This window comes from Gekko japonicus, unplaced genomic scaffold (genome assembly GCF_001447785.1).
Source record: "Gekko japonicus isolate JY-2015 unplaced genomic scaffold, Gekko_japonicus_V1.1 scaffold3657, whole genome shotgun sequence".
In the NCBI taxonomy this organism is placed as follows: Eukaryota; Metazoa; Chordata; class Lepidosauria; order Squamata; family Gekkonidae; genus Gekko; species Gekko japonicus.
The window spans coordinates 24,982-52,845 of record NW_015165347.1 but is presented as its reverse complement, the minus strand read 5'-3'; the positions used below and the strand labels follow the sequence as shown (position 1 = coordinate 52,845).

Here is a 27,864-nt window from a genome sequence, read left to right as displayed (position 1 = left end):
CAGGGGCAGCCTGGAGACCTCCCGGGATCGAGGCTCCCTCCACGCCGGGGAGTCTGGTGAGCAAAAATCCTACTTTGTGAGCTCCTGGCACAAAAGCTGTGAGCCAGCGATTGGGCTGCTGCATGCATTCTCGTTCTGGAGCAGTGTTCCCTCTAAGCTGTGGAGTCTTGTGAGCAAAAATACTACTTTGTGAGCCACTGGCATTAAAATGCTGAGCGAGCGATTTCGCTGCTGCATCAATTCATTGGCTCTGGGAGTCCTCCTTCCTGAGCGGAGACCAAAATGCGTGAGCCGGAGGCTAAAAAACTGTGAGCTGGCTCACACTCACTCAGCTTAGAGGGAACACTGCTCTGGAGCCCTCCTTCCTGAGCCGGGAGAAAAATGTCTGAGCCGGGGGCTAAAAAAACTGAGCTGGCTCACGTGAACTCAGCTTAGAGGGAACAGTGCCCGGGATGGTGGCTGACCTCCGGGCTGCACTGATCAGTGCTCCCAGAGAAAACGGCCGCTTTGGAGGGCGGACGCTGGGGTGGACCAGAGACTCTAGGGCAGTGGTGGTGAACCTTTTAGAGACCGAGTGCCCAAACTGCGACCCAAAACCCACTTAAGTATTGCAACATGCCAACAAGGCAATTCAACCTGAATACTGAGGTTTTACTTTAGAAAAAACAACTCAGACATTAACTTAAGATGATCCAAACAAAGTAAGGAAAGCAGTCCCAAATGCTTTCATTGACTTAACATTATTTGGCAGAGAATTTGACACTTTAATGATATTCTGGGCCTGGCTGGGGCAATGGCATGCGTGCCCACAGAGAGGGCTCTGAGTGCCACCTCTGCCACCCGTGCCATAGGTTCGCCACCACTGCTCTAGGTGAAGCCCCTCGCCGATTTCCTCCCTCCAGAGGGCCCTGACATGGCCACCCCACTTCTGTCAGGTCTTTGGCCAGCCCTCTCCCCTCCCCTCGGTTGTCCCCCGGTGGTCTGCAAAGAAGACGCTCCTGTGCTGGCTTCCCTTATAATCAGGGGTCATCATTTCTTGGAAAAGGAGGTGCAGGAGCTCATTAGCATAGCTCATTAGCATAACTCATTTGCATACGCCACACCCCCTGACATCACCGGACGTGTGTCAGAAGGCAACACCCACCACTCAGGCTCCACTGGACTGTTTTGGATTGCTAGCTATTGGGGGGGGGGGACGTGCAGATCTGTCCTAGCCGAGGAGGGAGAGCTTGTACCTGAATAAAACTTGGTCTTAAAGGTGCCACTGGACCACTGTTCCCTCTAAGCTGAGTTAGTGTGAACCAGCTCACAGTTTTTTAGCTTCCGGATCACACATTTTTGCTGTAGCTCAGGAAGGACGGCTCCAGAACAAACCGATTTATGCAGTAGCCAAATCACTCACTTTAATGCTGGTAGCTCACAAAGTAGAATTTTTGCTCACATGACTCCACAGCTTAGAGGGAACATTGCACTGGACTGTTTTTTTTTGGGGGGGGGAGCTCTGCAGCTTACCTGGCTGCTTCTAGCTCTGACTGAGGGCTGCTGGGAGCAGGGGGCGGGGCTTGTTGCATGTGCCCGCCCTCTGGGCTCTTTACTGCAGGAGCTCCACTCCTGTGTGCTCCTGCAGGGAATGACCCCTGCCTGTGAGGACCCGCACTGTGAGACCCAAGAAGCAGACTGCAGCGAAAGAGGAGACGGAGCCATTTGCTGACTCTGAGGGGGCACAGAAGTCCCGCCCTAGAGGCGGGCCGGCTCCTTCCTGGCTGCGGGCCCTGCCGGCGTGGCAGAACTTCCATCCCAGAAGGGCCCTTGTCCACTCCTGCTATGCAGCCCACCCCCCTTGTGATCTGTCTCTTTGAGCCCCCACTTGCGGAGGGGAGGTGGGTGACAACTAGAGACGGGGCCTGTTCTGTGGCGGCCCCTTGCCCTTGGAGCACGCTCCCCCTTGAGGTTCTTATGGGAACTACATGACTTTCTTTTAGGCACTAGGCTAAAGGTCTTTTTTTTTTTGCCCAGACTTTTAATTAGGGGTTCTTCTCTTCTCAGCCCTTCAGCTGTCTGCTTTGGTTTCGCCGGTAGTTTTTATGTGGTTCAGGCCCAGCGGCTTGGTTTAATCGTGTGGTTTTGAAATGTAAGCTGTCTCAAGCAGGACTCTAAAGAGGGGGCAAAGAAATGTGAGTTAACTAAATAACTCGGGCAAACGGGTCTCCTGCATAAGGAGCACGTCCAAGCCAGTCCCCACCCACCCCCTTCTGCCAGCTAGGGTTGCCAATCTCCAGGCGGGTAAACACAGAAAACACCGTGTTGAAATAATAAACACAATATTCGCATGTACTTATAGCTAAATATATTTGCTTTCTATACACAACGTCAACTCTAGTGTATTGTAAACACTTTCAAACGACACCATCAACATTTCAAACACTTTCAAACTAAATTACATAACACGAAGAGTCCATAATCGCAGAAACCCACTCCAGTATAAACTTCCTGATGGAGGATAGATACCAACGTACAGTAATGTGTACCAAACAATGCAGCAACCTATTGTACATTTCCCAAGTGATGATCCATCACGTAAAGCTAGCAGGCAGCTTGTATTTCTCACGGTGATGATTCAGCTTAGCCAGCAAGCCTAGTAGATGTATTTTCCCATGAGGTGATTCAGCTAGCAACACGCCTCCCGGGCATAACCTACGTGTTTCGAACAAATCTTCAGGCATACATTTTTCTGGAACTGAACATCAATACATATCATAATATAATATAAATTCAATATCCTTACATAGTACCAGAAAAAACAAGGGGGGGGGGTTACTATGTAAAGATATTGAAATGTACAATAGGTTGCTGCATTGTTCGGTGCAAATAACTGTACATTGGTATTTATCCTCCATCAGGAAGAAGACAGTTGGACTCTTCATGTTATATAACTTAGTTTGTGTTTGAAATGTGATGTTTTAGTTTGAAAGTGTTTACAATACACTAGAGTTCATGTTGTGTATAGAAAGCCAATATATTTAGCTATAAATACAGGTGAATATCTGTGTTTATCTAACTTAGCCGTGTTCCCTGTGTGCTTGTTGTTGAATCTCCAGGCGGGGCCTGAAGATCTCCTGTTATTATAACTGAACGTCCGGCAACAGAGACCCGTTCCCCTGGAGAAAAATGAAGGTGGACTCTATGGCATTAGACCGCACTGAAATCCCTCCGCAGAATTAAACCAGCAATTGAAATATCACTATAGCATTAAGAACTGTGTGTCTGTCCGGTTCTCTGAATTGCCCTTTTTCATTTTTAATGAAGTCTCTGGTTGCTTCAGTTGCGGGTATATGACCTTTTCTTTTATATTGCCACAATAAAAAGGGCTAGACACTTTTTTAAAAAAATCAGAAGAGCCGAAAATTCAGAAAACATTGTAGATACATTGTTACAATGGTAGGCAACTGATTGTTTTTTTTTAAAAAAGAAGCCCTCCATTGGAGGAGAAATGGCCATGGACAGCGAGAAGGGAAGAGGAAATGGTGCCAGTGTAGGCAAGACGGGGAAGATCTGGAGGGACCCATCTGCCTGCGTGCTCCCCCTGGCTCTGCTCCAGTCCTTCCCAAAGAATTCCTGCCAAGTAGATTTGGGAAAGATTACAGGAAAGATGGAGAAACCCCAGGAGGGTCCTGGATGCACCACAGTGCTGTGGAAAAACGGGGGTGGGGAGGAGAAAGACTTCCGGTAGGATTGAACTCAGTGCAAAGGAGCTGCGGTGGCTCAAGTGGTTAAGACGCTGAACTGTAGGCTGTGGAAGGTCAGTAGTTCAGCAGTTCGAGACCCGAGTGTGCCGCATGACAGAGTGAGCTCCCGTCTCTCGTTCCAGCTCCTGCCAACCTAGCAGTTCGAAAGCAAGACATTGCAAGTAGATAAATAGGTACCACTTCGGTGGGAAGGGAACAGCGTTCCGTGCGCCTTGGTGTTTAGTCATGCCGGCCACATGACCACGGAGACGTCTTCGGACAGCACTGGCTCTACGGCTTGGAAATGGAGATGAGCACCGCAACCCTAGAGTCGGACTCGACTTTTTGTTATTTATAATCCACCTTTCTCGCTGTGAGAACCCGAGTGGCTTCTGTAGTTCTCCTCTCCTCTCTTTTATCCTCGCAGCAGTCCCATGAGGTGGGTTAGGCCGAGAGGGCATGACTGGCCCAAGGTCATACAGCGAGCTTCTGTGGCACGAGTGCGGATTCTAACTCAGGTCTCCCAGATCCTAGTTGTATATTTGAACCACTCTACCACACTCGCTCTCTAATATTGTTATTTAGATTAGATTCGGATACTGTTATTGTTCATATTTCAACCTATTTGGTGAATTGTCCTTTTGATCGACCAAACGGCTGTATTGTGCCTGCTGTCTGCCTTGAATCCCAGTGAGAAAGATGGACTAGAAATGAAGATAAATAAATAAATAAAAGTGTGGCACCCACATCCCCCCCCCGACTACTTTAAAGGCCATGTAAAATATGGACTGTCGAAACAGTATTTGAATACTGTGTAGCGGTTAAGACACAGAACTGCGGACTGGAAGGTCTGTAGTTCAGCAGTTCGAGACCCGAGTGCCACATGACGGAGTGAGCTCCCATCTCTGGTCCCAGCTCCTGCCAACCTAGTAGTTCGAAAGCAAGAAATTGCAAGTAGATAAATAGGTACCACTTCAGTGGGAAGGTAACAGTGTTCCGTGCGCCTTGGTGTTTAGCCATGCCGGCCACATGACCACGGAAACGTCTTCGTACAGCGCTGGCTCTTTGGCTTTGAAACGGAGATGAGCACCGCAACCCTAGAGTCAGACTCGACTGGCTTTCAAGCAAGGGAAACCTTTACCTTTTTATACTTACTTGGAAGCAAGTCTCATTCTATTCCGTGGCGCTTTCTCCTGAGCCTTTAGTCTGGTTTTTGAAAGGAAGAAAAAGTCAATTATTTTAAATATGATAACCGTAAATGGCAGCCAGGTAGCCCATCTTGGAGAGGTGCCCTAGTCTGCGTGGTCTAAAAGACAGTCTGTCGTTTCCCTTCTCACATGTTGTTTTTATTCAAATGTAAATTGATGGAGGTTTAATCAGCTGATTAATATGCTGAAGCGTATCCAATTAGTTTAATGAGCTTCTTCTAATCGGGCGGCAGCCCATAAGCGGTGGTCCTGAGCATGGGAACAGGATTAGTGCCGTAAGTGCAAGACATTCCATGTTCGCCTTGCGTGAAACGTTGGTGCCCATGAACCAACGGAGCCTCTTCGTTCTTTTTGCACTGTCTAACATGGCAGTTTGCCCTTCTAGCCTGCCAGATAATCGCGAGCGGCCTTGAGAGACATCTGCCCAAGCCGCATTTCAGGCATTTCAAAGCAGCAGGGAAACCGGGAGTGCCGGTCATCCTTATTTCCTATTTCCTCTTGTAAGTTTGATCGACTGAAACGGCTCTTCGTTCCATTTGAAGAGGCGGAAGCTAATGAGGGGAAAGTAATGGAAGGTAAAAGGTGAAGGTTCCCTTGCTCGAAAGCCAGTCGAGTCCGACTCTAGGGTTGCGGTGCTCATCTCCTTTTCCAAGCCGAAGAGCCAGCGCTGTCCGAAGACGTTTCCGTGGTCGTGTGGCCGGCATGACTAAACACCAAGGCGCACGGAACTCTGTTACCTTCCCACTGAAGTGGTACCTATTTATCTACTTGCAGTTTCTTGCTTTCAAACTGCTAGGTTGGCAGGAGCTGGAACTAGAGACGGGGGCTCACTCCGTCATGTGGCACCTGGGTCTCGAACTGCTGAACTACCGACCTTCCACAGCCTGCAGTTCAGCGTTTTAACCACTCGAGCCACCGCAGCTCCTAATAGAAGGTATATCAGTGCAAAGTCCTGCAACTGGACAAGAGCCCCTTTTGCCTTCATGGGGTGGGGTAGATTTCCTTCAAGAAGACCATCAGATAGTTTTAAGGAGAAGCTGCAGACGTACAGATGTTGAATAAGAAGGGAGAATCAAAGGGGATAGAACAGGGGTGCCAAACATGCGGCCCGGGGGCTGGATCAGGCCTCCGGAGGGCTTCCATCAGGCCCGCAGCGGAACTGGCCATCTCCTGCTTCCAGTTCCGCTGCTGCTGCTGCGTCACAGCTTGCTTTGCCAGACTCTCAGAACTCTGAGCATGAGATTTCTGTGGTGAATGTCAATACCTCAAAAGTAGGTTTGCAGCTTCCAGAGCTCATGTTTTAAGCATGTTTTTATTTTAAGTTAAAAAAAAATCTTTGTGTTTGTGTCCTCTATAAAGTTTATATCTCCGCTACCTGGCATTACATTTTATGACACGCGTGGCCCCTTCCAACAAGGTCTCATTTATGTCAGATCCGACCCTCATAACAAATGAGTTCGACACTCCTGTGATAGAACGATATTTGTCGAGATTAGTTTGAGTGTATATGTTTCTTTAAAAAATTTTTTTTTTTAACAGAAATTGTGGCTCAGAAACACATGTACTGCTTCAACTTGACATCTCTGCAGGATTCGGAGTTGATCCTGGCTGCCACCTTCCACTTCTCGCCTGAGAAATGCAGCCGGCATCACAAGTCACTTTGCAGATGCTCAGAGAACTCTGCTTGCCACCTTCTTCACTTGCCCCCGGTGTCGTGGCTCAACGTGGTCTTCCACAGTTTTGGAGAGAACCTGGCCTACGAGCAACTCAAAGAGAACGTCGATGTGTCTCCTCACCGGCAGGAGGCCTGGTCGCAGAAGGACATCTCACACATCATCCGACGATCGAGGCGATTCGGTGGGCTTCTCCTGTGCGCTGAACTTGACTCTGGGAAGAAGTACCGCAGTGGCGTCTCTGAAGAACCTGCCTCCCACTGGCCGTACATCCTCGTTTACGCCAATGACTTAGCCATATCAGAGGCCAACAGTCTGGCCCTTTCGCTCCTGCGGTACGACCCATTCCCTTCCGCCGAGAGTCTTTTGCTCAACTCTTCTAGAAGCAGCCGTACGAAGAGGGGTGCACACCCATCCTTCCCTGTCCAGAGCAATGAATTGCCAGGGACGGTGGAGAACAGGAACAAGCCTAGCAAACAGGACTTATGGAGGAGGGCATACAAGTCCCTCCAATCCAAAGCCTCGCACGGAGACCGGAAGAGGAAAGGGCAGGAAGATGCCGAGACGCTCCCTAAGTCTCGGGTATTAAATTTCGATGAGAAGACGATGAAGGAAGCCCAACAAAAGCAGTGGAGTGAACCGACCGTTTGTTCTAGAAGATACATGAAGGTGGACTTTGCTGATATCGGCTGGAATGAATGGGTCATCTCTCCAAAATCCTTTGATGCGTACTACTGCGCAGGGGGCTGTAAGTTCCCGATGCCCAAGGTAGGGTGTGTAAGTCGACTTTATTTGCTAGGCTTATTGATTATTTTATTTATTTCATTTTATTTCACTTCTACCCCGCCCTCCCCGCAAGTGGGCTCAGGGCGGCTTGCAATAAAATACAACAGGATTAAAACAATTAAGGCACCAAGTGCAATAAAAATAGGACAAGTTAAAACAATTAAAACAAAAACTCACATCTTGCAGGATACATTGTTGTTGTTGTTCAGTCGCACAGTCGAGTCCGACTCTTCGCGACCCCATGGACCAGCTCCCGCCAGACCCTCCTGTCTTCCGCCGTCCTCTGAAGTTGGCTCAATTTCATGTTCGTTGCATCGATGACACTGTCTAACCATCTCATCCCTTGCCGTCCCCGTCTTCTTTGACCTTCAATCTTTCCCAGCATCAGGGTCTTCTCCAGGGAGTGCTCCCTTCTCATTGGGTGGCCAAAGTATTTGAGCTTCAGTTTCATTATCTGGCCTTCCAGGGAACAGTCAGGGTTGATTTCTTTTAGGATTGACTGATTTGATCTTCTTGCAGTCCAAGGGACTCTCAAGAGTCTTCTCCAGCACCATAGTTCAAAAGAATCTATTCTTCGGCGCTCGGCCTTCCTTATAGTCCAACTCTCGCAGCCATACGTGACTACTGGGAATACCATTGCTTTGACCATGCGGACTTTTGTTGGCAGAGTGATGTCTCTACTCAAGTTACTCGGTGGTGGTGGCAGCGGCGGCTCCTACTCAAAAGCCTGGCGGAAGAGCTCCGTCTTGCAGGCCCTGCGGAACTCAGACATCCTCATCTTCATCATCATTATTCTTATTATTATATCACCCCATCCCTACTATCGCAGGGCTCTGGGCAATGTACATACTACTAAAACAATAACCAGATAAAAGAATAGAGCACGCTAAATTACATTGTAAAACATCCTCATCTTCATCATCATTATTCTTATTATTATATCACCCCATCCCTACTATCACAGGGCTCTGGGCAATGTACATACTACTAAAACAATAACCAGATGAAACAATAGATCACACTAAATTACATTTTAAAATTACATTGGCCTCATCCCTCACCAGTATTGGAATATGGTGGCTAATACTGTTTGAAAGGTCTTGTGAATAGTACTACCCCAGGCCCCTGACTTTTAAATGCAAATTACGTTAAGGTGCTAGATTTAATCGATACAGGAAGATTTAAGAATAGTTCTTAAATCAGCTTCTTGTACGGCTAAATCTAGCTCCTTAACATAGCAAGGCTGGTCTTGCCTACTTTTTGGAAGGCAAAGTATCTTCCAAGTAAACGGGATTGGATATGGAAAATTTGGGAGATAGGGAAGTCAGTTATTATTATTTATTATTTATTTTATTACATGTATACCCTGCCCTCCCCGCGAACGGGCTCAGGGCGGCTCACATAGGGCACCAAGTGCATTCAGTATACAAATTACATAATACAGACTCAGCAATTGCAACTAGCTGTCCAGTCCCCAAGCATTCAAATAAATCCACGTTTGAAACAAAGTAGAATTTTATTATAAAGCGATGGAGAACCCAGGAACACAAGAATTGTTAGGAATAACTACAGACCCCGTGGGGCAACATAATAAACGAACTTGAACCAGGTCTTGACCAATAGATCCATTTCCCGCGTGCAGGAAAGTAGGCAACACGAGCGCCCCAACCCTTGGGAACACAACGGTCCACAATATAAACACAAGTTCAGTTCTCAGGCATGGAATACATAACAAGTGAAGCGAAGCCAAAACTCCTTCCCACCTCCAGCTGTCGACCTTGGGCAGTATCTTAGGTAGCAAGCGTGGAAGTGAAAGTAACCAACAGAACGGGGAGGGGAGAGGAAAGCACAACCTAAAAGCTACCAGGTTGCACAGCACTAAATGGCAGCTTGCTGACACTAGCCAAATTAAAACAAGTTAAAATCAGTTCTATGGATGCACATAAAAACTCCTAACATCTTGCGTAGCAGGGGGGAAGGCTGGGGTGAAGGCTTGTCGATTGGTTTAATAGGAAAGAAATGAAGGTTGGGGGTCCAGCTGCCCGGAATCTCCTCCAGTTGGGCCCATTTCTGGCTACCGCAAGAACAGCAGGTTGGATGCTCAGAGAGGTAAAAGTCCCCCCATTTTACAAGGGGCGGTAGTGCAAGAAAACAGTGATATGTTTTGAAGCCCTTGAATATGAATCATAGAGTGCATAGCTTCCTCCTCCTTCTCAAACCATCATGGCCCCCGAATGGCCCTCGTCTTAGCTGTTCCCTCGTGGTGAAACAAACTCTGCAGGCACAATGTTTTTTTTCCATAAGGATTGAAGACTGTACCCACCTGGCCCCATTCCCAAGCTGCTAGACCTCAGTGAAGAGTTCCCTTCTCCAGCTTTATAACAGGCATTCTCCTACAAACACAGAATATCCTCTGCCACAGGCAGGGCGATAGGAAAAGTCCTGTAGCCAGACGCCATGTATTCCAAATCAACACATTCCTTCTCCTGTTCTGTGTCCAATTTGGCAATAGGGAGCCTTGAGAAACCGCACACCTGAGATGTTATCAGAGCTAAGCAGGATCTCTCTGCCTTGTTTTTGAACCTGGATAATCATGTGCAAAGTTTAGACTTTGTATGTGGATGCAAAGACCAATAAGTCCAGTTGCAGAAAAAGAAAAACGTGGAGCATTTAGTTGTATAAGCAGCCATTGGTTGCAAAAAAAGAGAAGCAAGAAACATTAAACACTAAAAGCTGTGTTCATAAGTTACAGTCTATGCATGTAGTATCCGTGCATAGGGTACACTAGATTTATCTTTATGCATGTGTTGGGTAATTCTCATGTTGTGTTCAACACATGTACATCTTCAATGCATGATTTAAAACCCACATTTATCAAGGTACTGGTCCCAGGTTTCATTTATAAAGTGAACACCTTTGGTTCTGTCTTTCAAACAGATGTACACATGTGCGGGGAAGATACTTACGGTATGTTCACTATAACTTGTGAACATGACTATAAATATCATAATTGTCTGCCACCATGTCACAATTCATTAATGTTCACTACACTCAGGGCTATTTTTGGGCAGGAACGCACAGGAATGGAGTTCCAGCTGGCTCCCAAGTTGGCCACGCCCAGCAGGAACTCATTAGCATAATAGGCCACACCCAACAGCAGAAACTCATTAAAATTGGCTACATTAGGGGTGTGTGGCCTAACATGCAAAGGGGTTCCTGCTGCAAAAAAAGGCCCTGGGTTTTGACAATAAACAAGGTAAACAGAATAAGAAGCGAAAGGTGGGTGTGGCTGAATGACCACACTTCTGGTAACATGGGGGTGTAGCCTAATATGTTAATGTGCTGTGCTGTCAGGGGTGTGGCCTAATAGGCTAATGAGTTCCTGCTGTTGGGTGTGGCCTATTATGCTAATGAGTTCCTGCTGGGCTGAGTCACAATTGACTGATAGCAGCCCGGGGACAATGGGGCTTTGAAGGAAAGAGTTGAGCAGAGGTGGTTGGTCATTCTCTGTTTCTGCACAAGCAGCCCCATTATTCCTCCAACGTTTCAAAGTTCATCCTTCATCAGGGTGTTCCCTTTAAGCTGCTGTGGTTTTCATACTCATACTGACATGCATTGGGAACAGTCTGTGAATAATTCAACACAAAATCGGACACCAATCTCCAACATGTAGTCAGCTTCAGTAGCTTCAGACTTGCAGCGGTAAACGTTATCAAACATCCGGACACAACGCTGAATTATTTAGTCGTTCTCCATTGTTTATACATTGTAGCACATACCAGTTTGCCATTGTTTACATTTTGTACTTTTTCATTGTGGCTGCTTTGTATACATCATTCTCTATTGCTTTTTGGCTAGTTGTAATTGTTGAGTCTGTTTACAACACTTGTTTTTGTCTTCTATTATCATTGAGTCACAATTAACTGATGGCAGCCTGGGGACAATGGGGCTTTGAAGGAAAGAGTTGAGCAGAGGTGGTTGGTCGTTCTCTTTTTCTGCACAAGCAGCCCCATTATTCCTCCGTGGCCTCCCATCCAAGTACTCACAGGCAATGTTCCCTCTAAGCTGTGGAGTCTTGTGAGCAAAAATTCTATTTTGTGAGCGACTGGCATTAAAGTTGTCAGCGAGCCATTTGGTTACTGCATAGATTAGTCTGCTCTGGAGCCATCCTTCCTGGGCTAAGACAAAAATGTGTGAGCAGGAGGCTAAAGAACTGTGAGCTGGCTCACACTAACTCAGCTTAGAGGGAACACTGCTCACAGGCTTAGCTTCCAGACTCTGATGAGATCAGGTTGTGACTGTTGTGTAGAACAGGGTTCTAACAGAACAACACGTAGAGTATTTGAGCAAAAGAAAAAGAAAAGGCACATGAGACAGAATTCTCTCTCCTTGGATCCTTGTGATGTTGAAGAGTCAGGCAGAAGTCTCAGAATGGTTCCGGGTTTGTTGTTCAGGCCCTCTTTTTACCCTTTTAACCTTCCTCTATCGTCTGTGTAGACCCCTCCCTGTAGACCACCTGCCGGCGTGTATCTCTTCCCAAGCCCTTGACCAGGGCTTTTGGAGAAAAAGCCCAGCAGGAACTCATTAGCATAATAGGGCACACCCAGCAGCAGGAACTCATTAGCATATTAGTCGACACCCCTGACAGCACAGCTCATTAGCACATTAGGCTGCACCCCCATGTTACCAGAAGTGTGGTCATCCAGCCACACCCACCTTTCCCTTCTTATTCTGTTGACCTTGTTGTCAAAACCCAGGGCCTTTTTTTGTTGCAGGAACTCCTTTGCATGTTAGGCCACACCCCCTAATTGTAGCCAATCCTAACGACTTTCTACTGCTGGGTGTGGCCTATTATGCTAATGAGTTCCTGCTGGGTGTGGCCAACTTGGGAGCCAGCTGGAACTCCGTTCCTGTGCGTTCCTGCCCAAAAATGGCCGAGCACCTTGCCCCAAGGACGGAGCTGCTTCTTCCCCTGAAGCTTGACCAGACCACTCCCATCTTAGTCGACATGGATCAGGTAGAAAATCAAGTAGTAGCCATCATGGCCCAGACTAGCCCAGTCTTATCAGAGCTTGGAAGATAACTATGGTTGGCCATGGCCATGGTGGGAGACCACCAAGGCATCTAGACTGGGGAGGCGATGCAGAGGAGGACTAAGGCGAACCACCTCTGCTCATCTCTTGCCTTGAGTACACCTTTTGCTTCTTATTCTGTTTACCTTGTTTGTTGTCAAAACCCAGGGCTTTTTGTTTGGAGCAGGAACTCCTTTGCATGTTAGGCCACACACCCCTAATTGTAGCCAATCCGAATGACTTTCTACTGCTGGGTGTGGCCTGTTATGCTAATGAGTTCCTGCTGGGCGTGGCCAACTCGGGAGCCAGCCGGAACTCCGTTCCTGTGCGTTCCTGCCCAAAAATAGCCCTGCCCTTGAGATGGCCGAGCACCTTGCCCCAAGGACGGAGCTGCTTCTTCCCCTGAAGCTTGACTGGACCACTCCCATCTTAGTCGGATCAGGTAGAGAAGCAAGTCGCAGCCATCATGGCCCAGACTTGCCCAGTCTTATCAGAGCTTGGAAGATAACTATAGTTGGCCATGGCCATGGTGGGAGACCACCAAGGCATCTAGACTGGGGCGGCGATGCAGAGGAGGACTAAGGCGAACCACCTCTGCTCATCTCTTGCCTTGAGTACCCCAGTAGGAGGAATTTCGTGGGGTGGCCAGGCGTCAGCGGCCTCTTGAGGGCACACGTCGCCTTTAGAATCATAGAGTTGGAAGGGACCTCCAGCGTCATCTAGTCCCACCACAATACAGGGAATTCTCAAATACCTCCCCCTCCACACCCACAATGTTCCATGCCCAGAAGATGACAAAAAAAACCCTTCCAGGATTGCTTCCTGACCCCAAAGTGGTGATCAGCATTTTCCTGGGCATGTAAGAAAGGGCCACAAGAACTAAGCACTGATGCAGCCCTTCCTGCCGTCCCTCTCATGATCTGCCGAAGTTCACAGAATCTGCATTGCTGTCAGATGGCTATCTAACCTTTGTTTGAAAACCTCCAAAGAAGGAGAGCCTACCACTTCCCGAGGAAGCCTGTTCCCCTGAGGAACTGCTCTAACTGTCAGGAAGTTCTTCCTAGTGTTTAGCTGAAAACTCTTCTGATTTAATTTCAACCCGTTGGTTCTGGTCCGACCTTCTGGGGCAACAGAAAACAACTCCACCCCATCCTCTACCTGACAGCCCCTCATGTACTTGAAGATGGTTCTCATATCACCTCTCAGTTGTCTCCTCTCCTGGTTAAACATACCCAGCTCCTTCAACCTTTCCTCATAGGACTTGGTCTCCAGACCCCTCACCATCTTCGCTGCCCTCCTCTGGACACGTTCCAGCTTGTCTATATCCTTCTTAAATTGTGGTGCCCAAAACTGAACACAGTACTCTAGGTGAGAAGGGGAAAGAAGCCCATCCATTTTCTTTGGTGACTTTCATAGCTTACATGCTCTCTGCCTTCACCTGCCCGGGGGTCCCTTTCGTCTTCATGGGCTGCATCTTCATCAACATTCTATAAACTAGCATCTCCTGGTAGTCCCTGGCCCTAGGGATGTCCGACTTGCCTCCACTAGGGAAGCCTGGTGGAAGAGCTCCGTAAGGTAGCTAATTCCACCAGGTAGGAGCCAGGGCCTGTAAGACGGAGCTCTTCCACCAGGCTTTTAGTTAAAGCAGTGGGCATCCATTTTGATTTGCCCCCGCTCCCCTCCAGTGACTGCAGATCCTGGAAGCCGACTGAAGTTATAACATTGCTGGAATCTGTGGATGCACACTGTACATTTTTAATGTTTTACTGATTTTAGTGAGCTTAATTAATATTAATATTAATAATATTGTACTGATGAATACGTCTTGATTGTAAATCTGCATTATTGCAGGTCTGTATGTCCGGAACCCGCCCTGAGCTTGCTACGCAGGGAGGGCAGAATGCAAATCCAATAAAATAAAATTTAAAAAATAACAAAATATATCTCTTACCAACTTCTCCATCTTACAATTTGGAAGGGACTGGGAAATAGGAGAGCTTGATCATTTGTTAAAATGATCATTCTTTTCTAGTGCTGAGACTTTGGCACCCATTCGGGGGAGGGCGGGTCTCCCTGATGTTGCCCCCGTCCTCACCGGAAATGTGTGGGGCCCCCCCATTTAAAAAGCAGCGGCAGAATGAGTACTCTTTCAAGTTTTCCTGTTCTAAGAAATAAAGGCACAGACCAGGGGGAAGGGGAGGGGAGGGAAGAAGAAGAAGAAGAAGAGATTGAATTTATGCCCCGCCCTTCACTACCCAAAGGTGTCTCAGAGCGGCTTACAAACTCCTTCGCCTTCCCCTCCCCACAACAGACACCCTGTGAGGTGGGTGGGGCTGAGAGAGCTCTTGACAGAAACTGCTCTTTTTCAAGAACAGCTCTTATCAGAAGTACGGCTTGCCCAAGGTCATCCTGTAGCTGCAAGTGGAGGAGTGGGGAATCAAACCCGGTTCTCCCAGATTAGAGTCCGCGCACCTAACCACTGCACCAAACTGGCTCCTGGCTGGAGGAGAAGAGCAGGCCAAGAAATTCAGGCCAGATCCATGCCAGCAATAGCAGATGAAGCCAGAAACCTCTGTGCTGAGGAGGCGTTGGTGTTGTTGTTGTGATCCAAGAAAGCATCTCTACCTGGAAGAAGACTTGTCTTCTGTCTGGATGTGGCAAGGCCTTTTGCCTTCATCTGTTCACAGAGCCAGTTTGGCGTAGTGGTTAGGAGTGTGGGCTCTAATCTGCGAGAACCGGGTTTGACTCCCCACTCCTCCACTCACAGCTGCTGCATGCAAGTGGAGGAGTGGGGAATCAAACCCGGTTCTCCCAGATTAGAGTCCGCGCACTTAACCACAACACCAAACTTCTGGCTGGAGGAGAAGAGCGGGCCAAGAAACTTGGGCCAGATCCATGCTCGCAATAGCAGATGAAGCCAGAAACCTCCGTGCTGAGCATCTCTACCTGGAAGAAGACTTGTCTTCTGTCTGGATGTGGCAAGGCCTTTTGCCTTCATCTGCTCACAGAGCCAGTTTGGCATAGTGGTTAGGAGTGTGGACTATAATCTGGGAGAACCGGGTTTGACTCCCCACTCCTCCACTCACAGCAAGCCATAGTTCTTCTGTAAGAGCTGTTCTCTCAAGGACAATTCTGGAAAGCTCTCTCAGGTCCACCTGCCTCACAGGGTGTCTGTTGTGGGGAGGGGAAGGGAAAAGAGTTTGTAAGCCACTCTGAGACTCCCAAGTGGAGGGTGGGGCATAAATCCAATCTCCTCCTCTCCCTCTCCTCCCTCGTGCTTCCCAAACTGTTCTGAGTAAACAACGATCCCTTGCCAAGAAGCAGTAATGATTTCCTTCTCTCTTCCAGATCGTGCGGCCGTCGAACCATGCCACGATCCAGGGCATTGTGAAGGCCGTCGGGATCATTCCAGGCATACCAGAGCCTGCCTGTGTACCCAACGCAATGAACTCCCTGAGCGTCCTCTTCCGAGACCGGAGCGACAACCTTGTGCTGAAGGTGTACCCTAACATGTCCGTGGACAGCTGTGCCTGCCGATAGGCTGCTTCATCGCACACGCACACACACCACACGCACACACACATGATATGGAATGAAGCCAGAATTTGTGGTCTGGTTCAGTTGGAAATGGGAGTTCTTTGTCCGTTTAATTCCCCGTTTCCGGATGAGGCTCTGAAGCGGTGAGATATTTCTCCCCCCCCCCTTTTTTGGCACTTTCATATTCTTAACTTGCATAGCGGAGAGGAGATTAGGGTTCTTAGTGGAATCTTCTATATATAGCAGAGTTTCCCCGTAACCTAACAACTGCCGGTCAAGTTAGACACAGGAGGGGCAGGGGCAGCCTCTCATCCCCTTCTCCTCATCCACACGGTGCTCATCTGTTTCTCCAGCAGGGCAGATGGCCGCTCCGGAGGAACGATGGAAGTCAGGAAAATTGCATGGCGGGAAGAGGTTAAATGCCACATCTGCCCATCTCAGTGTGGAGTTCCTGTAACTGGAATTCATTCTTTTATGAGCATAGGAGCTGTGTTCACAGGCCTTCTGATGTCATGTCTGATTTGGCCTTTATAATAATAATAATGATGATGATGCTTTCGATTTATTAATCGCTTTCCCCACAAGTGAGCTCAAAGTGATTTACAGTTACACTTAGACAAGGGACTAACAATGTTCATAGGGGATAGGAAAGACAACATATATAATTCATTTAATTGCACACGCCGTAACTGCACGGTGGAAACGTCTTCTGGCTTGTATCAGTCATGTTCCGAACGGCTGCGTTGACCGGCTTGATGACGTTGGGGCTTCAAGGCCCATGTGTCGCATTGCCACACTGCCCCTGCCTGGCCGGAGCATCCCACTGCAGGGATTTTTGGTAGCCGAGTAGTTCTTCCGCCTTTCCGATACTGGAGCAGGACGTCCCAACCGACAGCGAACACCTTCCCACAGGGGAGTTGGTGTGCCCACCCTCTCTAAGGAGTGGTTCCCATTTTATCTACTCACCGAGGCTTTTATCTACCCACCGAGGCTGGGTGGACAATGAGCTGGGAACAACAGGCTGGCTGCTCACACCAGCGTTATAAGAGATACATTTAAACGAACACTTCTCCAAGGTTGGGAATGGGCAGGCTGACAGGGCTTGGGACAGAGATTTCCATTTTGACTCGCAAGACTCTTGGGGTGTGGCCACCAGAGCAGTTTGGCCTGGCAAAGCCACCCCTCCCCTCCGGATTAAATGGGCGCCGTCACGCAGCCACATCTGTCAGGTGTTCCCCAGGCATACTCACCCCATCATACGACGACTTGAAGCAGGGTTAAAAAGGCACGACATCGCAAGCGGTGTGTTTGGTTCCCCGTGCATTCGTTGCACATGGCCGGATGTCTGAACGCAGGGGAGCGTGCGCAAAATGGATGGCCGGTCTGAACCCACAGATCTGTTTCTGCCTGTATGTGCACAAGGGTACACGCACACATGTGCATGAGCGCATATACGCACACCTGAACACACATGTGCACGCATGAGCGCATATGCACCCATCTGCATCTTTAAAAATGACCAGGCAGTGTGTTCTGTGCCTGAGGCACTGCAGTAATGTGGATGCTTGACCAGGGGACGGCTGCATGGGTAACCCACAGCAGGGTGTGTTGTCTGGATGATATGCCCCACAACGTTTTAAACTGGTATAATTAAGAGGTGCCACCATATCGTACCAAGCTGCCAGTGTGATCACACCCTTAGTTCACATGTTGTTAATTTTTTTTTAATATCTGTTTATTGAATTTCAAACTTCATCGTAATACATTAAATACAAAGAATTAACATTAAATTTCCGATAAAATTGATTAAGCACACAAAGAAACAAAACTACAGAAAAACTAAAAATAAATGTTATTCAGTTGATGACACTGAGAGCCCTATCAAGTTAAAAGGCTGCGCAATCCATTATGTCTAACTGAGCTTCAAATGCTGAAAACACAAGTAACATACTCTCACCCTAAGACAAGCATCTTAAATTTCGGTGACTTTATGTGTTCCCAATCGAACTTGTCCAAATTCATTTTATCAATAATTGGAGCCCATTTATCTAAAGGGTTTAGTAAGTGACGTTCTGCGTCTTTATTACTTAGCCATATAGATGCTTTCTCCTGAAGAAAGAAATCCCACACTTTATGTAGCCATTGCTGCATCGTCGGGAGGGAGTCAGTTTTCCATTTACTTGCCAGAGAGATCTTTGCGGCAATTACTAAAATATTAATCAACTGTCTCCTGTTCTCAGGCGGACCCTCATCAGGCCAAAGGTGCAACAAAATCACCTTTGGATCGTACGGTAAATCATATCCTGTAAGGGTTTGAATGTTAGAAATGATCTGCTTCCAGTAATCTGCTACTAAAGGACATTCCCACCAAGTGTGGATAAAAGTTCACATGTTGTTAATGATGAAAAATTATACTCTAGGGTTTCATTAAAAAAAAAAATTAAGCCCCCGGAGGGGATTTTTTATTGATTTTTAAACACTACAAATAACTACAACAGAAAATAAGGAGGGGGAATACTACACATACGGGAGAAAGTAAAGTACCCACTACTAACTAAAAACCCAAGAGAGGAGATCCTCCAACTAGCTTCGTTACATCAAGTCTTCTCATCGTAGATACTTTTATAAACTGAGTCAAAACATTTAAAAACTTTTACCCTTAGAGTTTCATTTAACTGTCTAGAAGGGAAAAGAAGAAGTAAAGGCTGAAGGACTCTGAATTGTGCCTTTGAGAACTTTGGTTTTGGGGGATGATTGAGGGTACTGTATTTTTTCCTTCCAATGCATTGCGTATATGATAAGTGGTACAACTGTGGGAGTGGGGGCAATTTTCACTCATTCCTCTCCTAGTGCAGCCCCCGCTTTTGCACCCATTTGTGGTTCCCTGGAGCCTCCTGCATCCTGGGGACAGGACTGAAAGGGGCAGCAGTGAGAAGGAGAGAAGAAAATTCTGTTCTGCGAGGAAATCCCGCTCATGGGGTTCAGTCCAATATAGTGAGAGACAACAGAGCTTGACAAAATCCCATGGCGCCTAAAAATTTCATTGTAGCCTCTGCTGGGGTTGTTTTGTGGTAGCAATAATTAGAAAATATGGTCACATGTAACTCTGAAGGCTGAAATAGGAGTCTGGCTCCTAAGTATTTGGTCTGGCTTTTGTGGCCAAAGAAAAACTGTCAAGGCATCAGACAGAGACAAGACAAACGCACACATTCTGATGCATAGATTTTGGCTTTTAAACTGAGATATGTAATCTGTGCTATACATAGAAGCAGGGGTCATTTCGTAGAAAAAGAGGTGCAGGAGCTCATTAGCATAACTCATTAGCATAACTTATTTGCATATGCCACACCTCCTGACATCAGAAGTGTGTCAGAAGGCAACACCCACTGCTCAGGCTCCACTGGACTGTTTTGGATTGCTAGCTATTTGGGGGGGGGGAGACATGCAGATCTGTCCTCGCAGAGGAGGGAGAGCTGGTACCTGAATAAAACTTGGTCTTAAAGGTGCCACTGGACTGTTTTGGACCAGGGGGCGGGGAGGGAGCTCTGCAGCTTACCTGGCTGCTTCTTGCTCTGACTGAGGGCTGCTGGGAGCAGGAGGTGGGGCTTGTTGCATGTGCCCGCCCCCTGGGCTCTTTACTACCGGAGCTCTGCTCCTGTGCGCTCCTGCAGGAAATGACCCCTGCATAGAAGCATAATCTTTATCATGATAAGAAATAACCAAAACCTATAGGGATGTAGCTAGAAAGGAAGTGTTTTTTATCAATCCTCATAATATATCGATCCTCATAATAGAAATTTTGAGCACAGACGATGTAACTGCAATCCGCAGAGGCTGTTACTCTTTTGTTCAGCAAGTTTCAAATTGTTAAATCAGCTCCTGGGTTAATAGCAATACGACTTTATTTACTAAAAAAATAAATAGATAGCAAAGATTTATAGTTTTAAAATAATCTTTAAATTACTTCTGATCTGACTGAGTGTTGCATTCTAATAAAAAAAAAATAGGTGCAATAATTCCTACAACTGTTCTCTGTGCCTCCCATGTGTACCATTCCCACCACACGCGGGCCTATTAATTTCCGGTAGGCAGAGTTGTCATACCCTGCGGTCACCTGTTCTTTTTAAAGAATCAGTTAATGGACAGGAGGATCTGTTTTTATTTTCATCTACTGACGAGCCGAGCATTTGGGGTAACATGCTAAGAAGTGCCGAACAGATAGCGGCTTATTTCTTTATTTGCCAAAAGAGAACGGTTCTTCATGTTCCATCCTGGCTTTGTTTGCTGTGAGAACCAAGACAAAAAAATTTGACCCACCCTACCCCCAACCAAGGGCTGTTGTCAAATACAGCTTCTTGCTGGCAAGGAAATAATAGAGGAACCATAATTAAGCGGCGATGATGACCCCCAAAGACAGAGATAGATTCTTTCCTGGATGCCAAGGCATATGTGCTTGTCTGATGTTTATAGAATCTTCATTAGCAGAGAGCCTGAAAAGATAAGGGACCGAAATGTAACATCAATGGCTCGAGATAAGGAGAAGTGTGCAACCAATCTACGCAAGGGGCCGTAGCTGGAAAAACCCTCAGCAGACACAGTGGCCAGCCGCTCCTGTCCCCTGCTTTTCCTTCAGTCTCTCATCAGTCAAGAAGTGTGGTCTCCCAGAACATCCACGGCCCCTTCCTGTTTGGAACCACTGAAAGTGTGCAAGATGCGCTTTTGGGGTGCCTGGATTCTTCTGAACATCTTCCTCCTTCATCCAGCGCATGGCAAACCCTTGGTCAACCAGGGTGGGTTACTTATGAAGGAGAACACTCACGACGACTCTAGTGAGATTGAGAATGTGGATGGAGACGCACACGTCAACTTCGGAGCGTTCCTGGAGAACCTGAAAGCCGATTTCCTGCGGAGCTTGAATTTGTCCGAAGCCCCTTCGCAAGAGAAGTCCAAAGAGGAGCCGCCGCAGTTCATGATCGACTTGTACAACCGATACACCAAGGACAAGTCCTCCAGCCCCATCTCCAACGTGGTGCGCAGCTTCAGCCCCGAAGGTAGGAGTTCTCTCAGATGCATAGATAAGGATTGTAGTGGATAACTCACTGAAAATGTCGAGACAGTGTGTGACTGCAATAAAGAAGGCCAATGCTATGCTGGGGATTATTAGGAAGGGTATTGAAAACAGATCAGCCAATATCATAATGCCCCTATATAAATCAAGGGTGCGACCTCATTTGGAATACTGTGTGCAGTTCTGGTCACCACACCTTAAAAAGGATATTATAGCTTTGGAGAAAGTGCAGAAAGGGGCAACTCGAATGATAAAAGGGTTGGAACACTTTCCCTATGAGGAAAGCTTAAGGCGCTTAGGGCTCTTTAGCTTGGAGAAACGACGACTGAGGGGTGACATGATTGAGGTTTATAAGATTATGCATGGGAAAGAGCAGGTGGAGAAAGAGGTACTTTTCTCCCTTTCTCACAATACAAGAACTTGTGGGCACTCCATGAAATTGCTGAGCGGTCGGGTTAGAACGGATAAAAGGAAGTACTTCTTCACCCAAAGAGTGATTAACACTTGGAATTCACTGCCACAGGAGGTGGTGGCGGCTACAAGCATGGACGGCTTCAAAAGGGAATTAGATAGGCATATGGAGCAGAGGTCCATCAGTGGCTATTAGCCACAAGGTATAGATAGGGGCTCTGGGGCAAGTGATGCTCTGTCATCTTGGTGCTTTGGGGGGGGGGGTCAACAGTGGGAGGGCTTCTAATGTCATGGCCCCACTGCTGGACCTCCTGAGGGCCCCTGGTATTTCTGGCCACTGTGTGACACAGAGTGTTGGACTGGATGGGCCTTTGGCCTGATCCAACATTGGCATCTCTTATGTTCTTATGATTTCCCAAAAAGAATGGCCTCATCCCTGGGAAATCCTAGACACAGTGACGAATGTTCTGTTAGCAGGGTTTGTTTCTTCTGTTTCCGTATATGCTATAAGAGATATGACCATTTTGCACAGCTGGTTTTTTTGGGGGGGTCAAATAATCTTTATTTGAATAAGAATCAAATACAGAAAATACGAATACCAATCAAGTTCATAACTTCAGGTAAGTATAATCCACATGGCAATAATTAAGAACTGGAATAGTCACTGAAAACCATAGAAAGGCCAAGAAACAACAAACAACACTATAATAGAAAGGGAGAAAAGTTAACACACAACATTAATTGCATCTAGAGCAATGTTCCCTCTAAGCTGTGGAGTCTTGTGAGCAAAAAGTCTACTATGTGAGCTACTGGCATTAAAGTTGTGAGCAAGGATTTGGCTACTGCATAAATCAGTTTGCTTTGGAGCCATCCTTCCTGAGATAAGACAAAAATGTGTGAGCTGGAGGCTAAAAAACTGTGAGCTAGCTCACACTAACTCAGCTTAGAGGGAACACTGATCTAGAGTAGATTTAAATTCCTCATGGTATGCTAAGTGTTCTAGAAAAGGAAACCATATTTTCACAAATTTCAAAGAGTAGGATTCTGTTTCGTTTTGTACCAAGAAATCTGGTGATTTGTCCATTATACAGAATTCCTGTGGTTTAGAAAGCCAATCGGAGATCGTCGGGTGTTTGTCATTCTTCCAAAATTTGGCTAGTACTGCTCGTGCTGAAGCACAAAGGATTTCTATTAAATTATGGTTGGACGGGTGATGTTTAGCAATAGGCCAGTGGTTTGATATTAATGATTTCACGTCCGGTGAAACCCTCGAGTGGGTTATTTCTTGTATATGAGATAGAACCGGTTTCTTGCACAGCTGTTAAGGAGAAATTTGATGTCTGTACTAAGCTGAACGGAGCTGCGGTGGCTCAAGTGGTTAAGACGCTGAACTGCAGGCTGTGGAAGGTCGGTAGTTCAGCAGTTCGAGACCCGAGTGTGCCGCATGACGGAGTGAGCTCCCGTCTCTGGTTCCAGCTCCTGCCAACCTAGCAGTTCGAAAGCAAGAAATTACAAGTAGATAAATAGGTACCACTTCGGTGGGAAGGGAACAGCGTTCCGTGCGCCTTGGTGTTTAGTCATGCCGGCCAAATGACCACGGAAACGTCTTCAGACAGCGCTGGCTCTTCAGCTTGGAAACGGAGATGAGCACCGCAACCCTAGAGTCGGATTCGACTGGCTTTCGAGCAAGGGAACCTTTACCTTTACCTTTTTACTAAGCTGAACAGAGGAACTGGGGATTTGCCTCTCAAAATAGCTTTGGCCCCACAGAGGAGCTTTGGCCACTTCCGCACTGTTGTTTTTGTCACTCGTTTGTCCCCTGTTATATTTTTTTTGAGGGGGGGGCTTTCCACATGTGTTTTGCTCCCTCTGGGATTACTAGAGAAAGCAAAACACATTGAACAGACCGCATCGGGGGGGGGGTCGGAACCTTGAAGCAATAGGGACAAATGAGTAACAAGAGTGCAGAAGCGGCCTAATAGGTGAAGAATCTGGGGTTTGAATCATCTCCGTTCTATATTTAAGTGCATATAAGGATGGCTTAGGCTACCCTACTGTCATCAGCTCTTGGAAGCTAAGCAGGGTGTCCCTGGTTAGCACTTGGATGGGAGACCAATGAGGAAGTCCACAGTCCCTGCACAGAGGCGGAGCAATGGCAAGAAGAAGAGATTGGATTTATACCCCGCCCTTCACTTGGAGTCTCAGAGCATCTTACAAACTCCTCTCCCTTCCCCTCCCCACAACAGACACCCTGTGAGGTGGGTGGGGCTGAGAGAACTCTCTCGAGAACTGCCCTTGAGAGAACAGCTCTGAGAGAACTTGTGACTGACCCAAGGTTACACCAGCAGGCTTTATGTCGAGGAGTGGGGAATCAAACCTGGTTCTCCCAGATGGGAGTCCGCGCTCTTAACCACCTAGACAGCTGTGCCAGAGCTTGTGACTGACCCAAGGTCACATCAGCAGGTGCAAGTGGAGGCGTGGGGAATCAAACCCGGTTCTCCCAGATTAGAGTCCGCACACTTAACCACTACACCAAACTGGCTCTCTGTATGTGTCTTGCCTTGAAAACCCTGTGGACTTGCTGGAAGTCAGCGGCGACTTGTTGGCGATTTCCACCACCGCCAGGATCCTGGATCATCACCAGGACCAGGTTCCCAAAGGAGTTGAAGAAGAAGAAGAGATTGGATTCATACGCTGCCCTTCACTCCCCGAAGGAGTCTCAGAGCGGCTTACAAACTCCTTTCCCTCCCCCTCCCCACAACAGACACCCTGGGAGGGAGGCGGGGCTGAGAGAGCTCTCCCGAGAACTGCCCTTGAGAGAACAGCTCTGAGAGAACTTGTGACTGACCCAGCGTCACACCAGCAGCTTGCATGTGGAGGAGTGGGGAATCAAACCTGGTTCTCCCAGATGAGAGTCCGCGCTCTTAACCACTACAACCAGACTGGCTCTCTTGAGTCTCACTGGTCACCGGGACGGACATTGGGGCCAGCCCTCTAGAGTCAAAGATGTGGCCTGCCCATCCAAGAGTCCTGTTTTTCACGGTGGCCAAATCTGGTTTGCTGGAATAGGCCTGATGTCTGCTTCCCAGCCCTTCGCTCTCCTTTCCCAGTGCCTCATTCTGGCCAGCTGTGGCCAAGGCCTCCCTATAAATAGGCAGCTGGGAGAAGGAATGGTAGAAATGAGTCTAACCAGCTAGGCCTGGGGTTCAGCTCTTGCTCCTGGGGCGTTTGCATGTATACAGCTAGGGCAGCCCAGAAAGCCGCTTCCTGAGGGCAGGATCTGGCCCATTGGGTGCCAGGGAGCCAATGTTCCCTCTAAGCTGAGTGAGTGTGAGCTAGCTCACAGTCTTTTAGCCTCCGGCTCACACATTTCTGTCTCCGCTCAGGAAGGAGGGCTCCAGAGCAAGCGAATTTATGCCGTAGCCATATCGCTCGCTCACAACTTTAATGCCAGTCGCTCACAAAGTAGAATTTTTGCTCACAAGACTCCACAGCTTAGAGGGAGCATTGCCAGGGACCCATGATGAAAGTCTTCGCCATTTGGGATAGGCCCAGGCCCACAGGGAAGAACAGGCATGGTTTGCATTTATTTATTGACTTGACTTGTGTCCGCCTCCTCTCCCTAACGGGGACCCAAGGTGACTTCCAGCCTTCTCTCTTTCTCTGTTTTACCCTCACAAAAAGCCTGCAAGGTGGGTCAGGCTAAGAAAGCGCGACTGGCCCAAAGTCACCCCCAGTGAGCTCCCAGGGCAGAGTGGGAATTCGAACCCGGGTCTCCCAAATCCATGTCCAGCACTCTGACCACGACCTCACGCTGTCTGTCTGTGGGGAGTGTCTCACTGGATATGAGGTGGAGGTGGGGTGAGCTTTTGTACGATTTCTTTTCCTTAGTAATAGCGGTGGATCCGTTTTTCTTCATGTTTATGTGATTGTCCTCTGTGGTTTTGAACTATGGTGCTGGAGAAGACTCTTGAGAGTCCCCTGGACTGCAAGAAGATCAAATCAGTCAATCCTAAAAGAAATCAACCCTGACAGATAATGAAATTGAAGCTCAAATACTTTGGCCACCCAATGAGAAGGGAGCACTCACTGGAGAAGAAGGCCCTGATGCTGGGAAGGATTGAAGGTCAAAGAAGACGGGGACGGCAAAGGATGAGATGGTTGGACAGTGTCATAGATGCAACAAACATGAAGTTGAGCCAACTTCAGAGGATGGCAGAAGACCGGAAGGCCTGGCATGATCTGGTCCATGGGGTCGCGAAGAGTCGGACTCGACTGTGCGACTGAACAACAAAACCTCTGTGGTAAGAGAGAACTTTCACTCGAGTTGGATCCAAAGGGATCCCTTCCTCTTGCATCTCCTCATCTTCCTCGAGCTATCCACTGATGAAGGGTACGGCATTTTGTTCCCTTTTAGAAATTATTTAGGGCTACAGTCACACACACGAAGTAATCCAGTTTCAATCCACTTTCAGTGCATTTTTCCAACTGGATTTTAGCTGTGTGAACTGGCAAAATCCAGTTGGAAAATGCATTGAAAGTGCATTATTTAGCCTAGGATTCAGCCAACTCACAACCAGGAAGAGATCCTAGATTCAGAGAAGAAGGAGAAAGAGAGGAGAAGGAGATTGGATTTATACCCTGCCCTTCACTCGGAGTCTCAGAGCGGCTTACAAACTCCTTTCCCTTCCCCTCCCCACAACAGGCACCCTGTGAGCAATGCTCCCTCTAAGCTGTGGAGTCTTGTGAGCAAAAATCCTACTTTGTGAGCTCCTGGCATTAAAGTTGTGAGCGAGCGATATGGCCACTGCATAAATTAGTTTGCTCTGGAGCCCTCCTTCCTGAGCGAAGACAGAAATGTGTGAGCTGGAGGCTAAAAAAAGCTGTGAGCTAGCTCACACTCACTCAGCTTTTTGAAAAAACTATTTGAATAGGTCTTGGTTATTATACGAATTGAATGTCGAATATATATTTTTCATTATTGATGCACGGTTTGATCTTTTGTATCACTTACTCCCTTCCAGGGGTCATTTAGTAGAAAAAGAGGTGCAGGAGCTCATTAGCATAACTCATTAGCATAACTCATTAGCATATGCCACACCCCCTGACTTCACCGGAAGTGTGTCAGAAGGCAACACCCACCGCTCAGGCTCCGCTGGACTGTTTTGGATTGCTAGCTATTGGGGGGGGGGGCGTGCAGATCTGTCCTCACAGAGGAGGGAGAGCTTGTACCTGAATAAAACTTGGTCTTAAAGGTGCCACTGGACTGTTTTGGACCGGGGGGCTCTGCAATTTACCTGGCTGCTTCTTGCTCTGACTGAGGGCTGCTGGGAGCAGGGGGTGGGGCTTGTTGCATGTGCCTGCCCTCTGGGCTCTTTACTGCCGGAGCTCCACTCCTGCGCGCTCCTGCAGGAAATGACCCCTGCTCCCTTCCCTGCTTTTCTGCTGTTTGGGAACCTCCAGGTGGGTGGCTGAGATCTCCCGGGATCACCAGGTGACAGAGGTCAGTTCCCTTGGAAAAAATGGCCTCTCTGGAAGGTGGACTCTATGGTATCGTATCCCATTGGAGCCCCTCCCTTCCCCAAGTCCCACCCTCACCAGGCACAACTCCCCAAAGCTCCAGATATTTCTCAGCCCAGAACTCCAGGGTTCTCGGTACTTCACCAATCACGGACCAGAGGGCGGGGGGGAGGAGTGGCGCTTTTCATTCGGGAGGCTTACTCCTTCAGGGCGCTCCCGCAGGTAGAGATCGCGGGTATGGAGTGTGTCGGTGCGATGCTGGAGGCTGAGGAGAGTTTGGCCATTTGGTTGGTGTACCGACCACCTAACACACCGGCAAATGGTCGGCCATCCCTGCTGGAGGCCGTATCAGGCTGGGCGCTGGAGCACCCAAGACTACTGGTCTTGGGTGATTTCAACGTCCATGCCGAGGACGCGGCCTCCAGCCGGGCTATGGATCTGGTGTCGTCCATGGCGGCACTGGGACTCTCTCAGTTCGTTTCGGCCCCCACGCATCGGGCCGGACACATGCTCGATCTGATCTTTGCAGCGGGAGTGACGGTGGACCGGATTACTGCCTTGGCAGTGCCATGGTCGGACCACCATGCCCTGAAGGCCCGTCTGAATGTCCCGCCCCGACCCTGTTTAGGTGGCGAGCTGATTTTGGCTCGCCCGCGGAGTCAAATGGACCCAATGCGGCTCCAAATGGCCCTGCGGGATCCGAGACCCCCTGGTGGCTTGTTGGATGAGCTAGTGGAGGACTGGAACAACCGGCTCTCCTCAGCCATCGACGAGATCGCTCCCAGGCGCCCTCTCCGCACTCGTGTGAGGCGAGCGCCCTGGTATAACCAGGAGTTGCGCTCGCTGAAGCGGGAACTGAGACGG

At 48.1% G+C, this 27,864-nt stretch overlaps 2 protein-coding genes across 2 annotated transcripts in view; both read left to right on the top strand.

The window, feature by feature from the left end:
- Window positions 1–16,160, top strand: part of GDF10 (growth differentiation factor 10) — a 34,180-nt gene extending 18,020 nt beyond the window's left edge. The window contains exons 2-3 of the mRNA XM_015410573.1: window positions 6,473–7,374; window positions 15,813–16,160. Of these exons, the coding sequence (XP_015266059.1) occupies window positions 6,473–7,374; window positions 15,813–16,004 (1,094 nt within the window). The 3' untranslated portion in view covers window positions 16,005–16,160. The remainder of the gene's footprint in view (window positions 1–6,472; window positions 7,375–15,812) is intronic.
- A 4,642-nt stretch (window positions 16,161–20,802) lies between these two features.
- Window positions 20,803–27,864, top strand: part of GDF2 (growth differentiation factor 2) — a 13,578-nt gene continuing 6,516 nt past the window's right edge. Inside the window, exon 1 of the mRNA XM_015410571.1 lies at window positions 20,803–21,052. Within this exon, the coding sequence (XP_015266057.1) occupies window positions 20,803–21,052 (250 nt within the window). The remainder of the gene's footprint in view (window positions 21,053–27,864) is intronic.